Source organism: Triticum dicoccoides, chromosome 4B (assembly GCF_002162155.2).
Source record: "Triticum dicoccoides isolate Atlit2015 ecotype Zavitan chromosome 4B, WEW_v2.0, whole genome shotgun sequence".
Lineage (NCBI taxonomy): Eukaryota > Viridiplantae > Streptophyta > Magnoliopsida > Poales > Poaceae > Triticum > Triticum dicoccoides.
The window spans coordinates 100,606,956-100,611,513 of NC_041387.1; the positions used below are offsets into that span (position 1 = coordinate 100,606,956).

The window sequence follows — 4,558 nt, forward strand, 5'->3', positions numbered from 1 at the left end:
GCACCAGGCGGCCTTCGCCGCGCTCGCGGGGCCACTGCAGCAGCCGCTGCAGCTGTCATCCATCGCCACCACCGCCCAGCCCTGGTTGCAGTGGCAGCCGCCGCTCCTGGCGGCCTCCGCCGCTGCAGCCGCTGCAGCTGCAGCAGCCATCGTCTGTCAGCTCCGGCCCCGCATGGACCGCGCCGGCGGGAGTCCCGCTTCACCAAGTCCAGTCCCCACCGTCGCCGTCACCGCTTTCGTCTTGGATCGCTACCCGCCACGTGTCGGCAGTGGTGAGGCTGCAGGCTGCTGCGCGCGGCCTCCTAGCGCGTCGGCGCATGCGGGAGATGCGTGGTCTGCAGCTGCCGCTCCTCCAAGTTGCCCTTCGCTGCACAAAGGACCTCGATCTCATCCGCTGCATCAGGGATCTTGGGCATGCGGTTTCCCCCACGGGCGGCAGACATGTTGTTTTCCCCGCAGGCAGCGACCTCAAAGTCTGCAACATCGACGGTTGGGGGGCGCACCCCTCCTCGTCATTCTCCATCACAAGCCCTCCACTCTTCCCTGTGTGATGCCAACCAACAGCCGTCCGACAGGGAGAAGGCATGGTGTCACTGACAGCAGCGAACCGCGTAGCACCACTGCATCCTGCCACCGGCCGCCGCGAGGGCGCCTCTGCTGGTCACTCTTGCGACCACTTCCAGGTGGTCATACACATGCACTCTCTTTGTCCAGGTGGTGTCCATGGGATCCAGGTGGTTGTACACATGCACATCCGACGTGCGGATGGTGTCCACTTTTTGTTAAGAGGTCCAAAATAAAGCGTCCCAGTCCATTTCACGTTGAGAATAATAAAACAAGCCGATATGTAAAAGCCTTGTTTTTAGGTGTTAGGTTTGTGTTGCGTCAAGTCATGGTTATAAGTTGGTTAGGCTGCAGCTCGAGGACAAGCTGCATGTTCAGGTGGGGTGTAGTGTTAGAGTACGTAATGGGCCTAATGGGGTCGCTTGCTTAGGGGTCAAGAGCCTTGCTTGGGAGTCAAGTAAACCTCTCTATATAAGGAGAGGAGATGTATCAATCTAATCAAGCAAGAATTAAGAAGGAAATCCCTTCCCTCTTGCCCGGCCGTGGGCAGAAAGGCCCCCGGCCGGTCCTCTCGCGCCCTCCTTCTAGCAGCCACATAACAGAGGAGTAATATATCTTGAAACATATTCCAGGAAACATTACACAAGCATAAAGCCAGTGTAAATGGCAAACAAAGTGTTGAAGCTGTGGAGGCCCATCTGATTGATCCGCAAGAAAAGGTCGAAGAAAGTGCTAGTGTAGATACCAAGAAGAGCTTATTCAAGAATTGGCCATTGATGTCTTCCATAATTGTTTATTGTATCTTCTCCTATCATGACATGGCCTATACAGAGGTATTATTTTCTATTTTTTAGTTCATGGAATTGAAGCATTCCAAGAGAAAAACTTATAGCCTTTTGTGCTTTAATTAAACTTGTGGTGAATGGTAAAAAATGAGAATAATTAGTAGGAGCAGAATCAATGTGCTCTCTGTATAGTATATCTGTGTATGTATATATGGTAGGTATATATTTGTTTGCTAACACGGGTTTTTCTAGTTTTCTGATAGCAATCACACAACCTATTTTTAAATAAACTTCAGCTCGTTTTTGAGAAACCATGGTATTTGAAATCAACTTTAGGTGTTCTCTCTATGGGCTGAAAGTGACAAGAAGTATGGTGGACTGGGTTTATCGTCCGTAGATGTAGGCCAAACGCTCGGAATAACAGGTATATGTTTGTTTGTGCTTTGATAACTATCTAATTTTTTATCGGAACAGTAGGGAAGGACTCCACTGGGGTGTATATTAATATTCAATAATTAAAGTACAAAATAATCTCGTATCTTTATTTTGCTTTTCAGTTTTCAACACTAAAGTGTTTAGAAATCCAGTTAGACATGGTCTCAACTCTTTATTTAAGGATTCTTCCTTCAAGTCTGCTAAGAGCATGGGTAATAGTATAGCCAACTGATGGCTATATGATGTTGCCATGTCACATATATACACCCTTATAGCCTTCAAGTATAATAGTTAGATATAAGGATGTGCTACTTTATTCATGCATGGCCCACCCCCACTCTCACATAGTGCCTAGGAGCATGTGCTGCAGCTGGCTCTTATTCTGCAGCTGGCTCCTCTTCTCTCCCCTCCATATCAACAGAAAAATAATATTTTAACTCTTATAACCCGCTTACATAAGCTTATTATACTTGCTATGGTAGTCATTTCCATCTGTGTTAATGATGGAATCTTCTCGTTGCCTGTTCAAATATTGTTGCAGCCAAGAGTAATCAACTCAACTAAAAGTAATGATTTGGGCCGAGTATGAGCTTTAACTGTTAGACAAAATGGGAAATGGCCAACAATCTTGGTGTTTGGCAACTTTAATACTAACTGTGCGCAAGAGCCGTCGAAGGCATACAATCCCACATTAAGTATGTGCCAACGATCTTAGTGTTTGCATTAGTTTGCCCCACCTTAAATTTGTTTCGTCCTTCGCCCTGCCCAAGAGCCGTCGAAGGCATACAATCTCTGATGTGGCAGTTGCAAGGGGCTCGAAGTTCATTAAAATTCGGTACATTATCAATCTTATTTCACTAACATAGTGCACACTTAGTAGCATATATCTTTAAGTTCTTTTCTCAAGCATATTCCTTGGTATTAATTTTCCGTTTCAGTAGAGCCAGCCTTCTGTGATAACAACACTGTCAGTGTCGTACGTCCATTTCAGGTGGCAGTTTGCTTGTGTATCAAATGTTCATATATCCACGCATCAATAAAGTTCTTGGACCGATCAAATGTTGTCAAATCGCAGCCGTGAGTAAAAAAAAATGCTATTGTTTATTTTCTGAAGTTCTTCTATCCTCTGATTGCATATCTTAACTAGTGTGATTGACCATGCAGGCTTTGTGCATACCTATTCTATTCACCTACCCCTATATGACATACCTGTCAGGACCTGCATTATCAATCATTCTGACTATTGCATCAGTTTTAAAAAATGATATTGCTGTGAGTATTCCTGTTATCTTACTTCAGAATCCTTATTACCTTAAGTTTCGGAATTGACTCACTATTTGGCAATTATATACAATGTGAAAATTCTACATTAGTGCTTGGCAGCCTCTTACGAGTTGTACATGTTTGTGGCTTGTAACATTTTTTTAAGATGAAAAAACTAGATAATGTGTATTATTTGTCCAGTGGTCACTAAAAGTTATCTCATGTTAGTAATGTTCCTCATGATTACTATATCAGGCTACCATCATTACAGGCATCTTCATCCTTCAAAACAACGCTGTGGTAAGGAAACCATAAATTAATCTCGACTAAATGCATTTTATATTAGATATCTGTCGCACTAATGACCATGCAATTACTAACAGTCTCAGGACCAAAGAGGAGCAGCAAATGGATTAGCCATGACTGCAATGTCCCTTTTCAAGGCAGTTGCTCCTGCAGGCGCCGGCATTGTGTGAGTATTCTTTGTTCCTCATTGCTTCTGCAAAATATTTTATATGTTACAAGGAAAAATAAACTTTAATACTAGCTCACACTGCTACTTTGGCAACTACATGCAAGCTGAATGTATTTGAAGCTCAGAAGTTCACATGTCTTCTATGTATGCAGGTTCTCATGGGCGCAGACACGCCAACATACTTTCTTCCTTCCAGGTAAACATTGTTGTCCTTTTTTGAGGAAATTTCACATAACATACATTTTATTGCCAAATGCAGCTATCCTTCAATCCTTGGTCTGCTTTAGATATTATTTTTAACAATTTAACTAGTTGAGACTTGATACATCTTGTGATGTTTTTACTGCTGTATAATTTTTCTCCACATTCGTCTCATGCAGGTGATCATATGGTGTTCTTTCTGCTGAACATGATAGAGCTCCTTGGACTTGTCCTCACGTTCAAACCCTTCCTCGCCGTGCCAGAGCACAACGATAGAAACTAGCTTTTCAGTTATTATTCTAGAAGTTTCGGATTATAACTCAGATGTTGATTACTCATGGGTCCCGCACCCGCAAGGCTTAAGGCGCCCTTGCACCAGGATAGAGGTGATTAAGTACCACCTTTATTTTGTATGTAACATATGTGTCGGCAAGCCGGATGAAAATCCTTGTCCTGGCCATCTCCGATCAGAAGTGCCACAACGACGCAAGGGCGTTTATCCATTCTTAAGGTGTTGTTGTGGAATAAATCGACGTAATTGTTGGTCTTAATTTCACAGCTTGTAATGGGTCCACCGTAGTTGTTCATATTTTGTACTCTACTTGTTGATGTATTTGGCATTACTGTGTTACATCAGCTTTAGCACAAATAGATGTATGCATCACAATAATACAGAGGCTCGGGGTTTCAACCTACTTAAAAAAATATAACATATGCGCTGTAGCAACTTTGGATAGAGGTAATCCATAAACTTGGCCAAACTTTATAAGATTTAACTATAGTGAAAGCTAATATGGGGAGTAGTTCTTTTAGGGCATCTTCAATGGTAACTCGC

At 43.4% G+C, this 4,558-nt stretch overlaps 1 protein-coding gene across 2 annotated transcripts in view; it reads left to right on the forward strand.

Annotated features, from left to right (window-relative positions):
* LOC119295272 (probable peptide/nitrate transporter At3g43790) overlaps window positions 1–4,304 on the forward strand; it is a 21,475-nt gene extending 17,171 nt beyond the window's left edge. Inside the window, exons 10-17 of one of the 2 annotated variants that reach the window (XM_037573667.1) lie at window positions 1,197–1,397; window positions 1,686–1,773; window positions 2,776–2,861; window positions 2,949–3,056; window positions 3,303–3,347; window positions 3,431–3,519; window positions 3,675–3,718; window positions 3,903–4,304. In XM_037573667.1, coding sequence (XP_037429564.1) covers window positions 1,197–1,397; window positions 1,686–1,773; window positions 2,776–2,861; window positions 2,949–3,056; window positions 3,303–3,347; window positions 3,431–3,519; window positions 3,675–3,718; window positions 3,903–4,006 — 765 coding nt within the window. In that variant the 3' untranslated portion in view covers window positions 4,007–4,304. The remainder of the gene's footprint in view (window positions 1–1,196; window positions 1,398–1,685; window positions 1,774–2,775; window positions 2,862–2,948; window positions 3,057–3,302; window positions 3,348–3,430; window positions 3,520–3,674; window positions 3,719–3,902) is intronic. The other variant, XM_037573668.1, reaches the window with a different exon arrangement.
* Window positions 4,305–4,558: the final 254 nt, after the last annotated feature.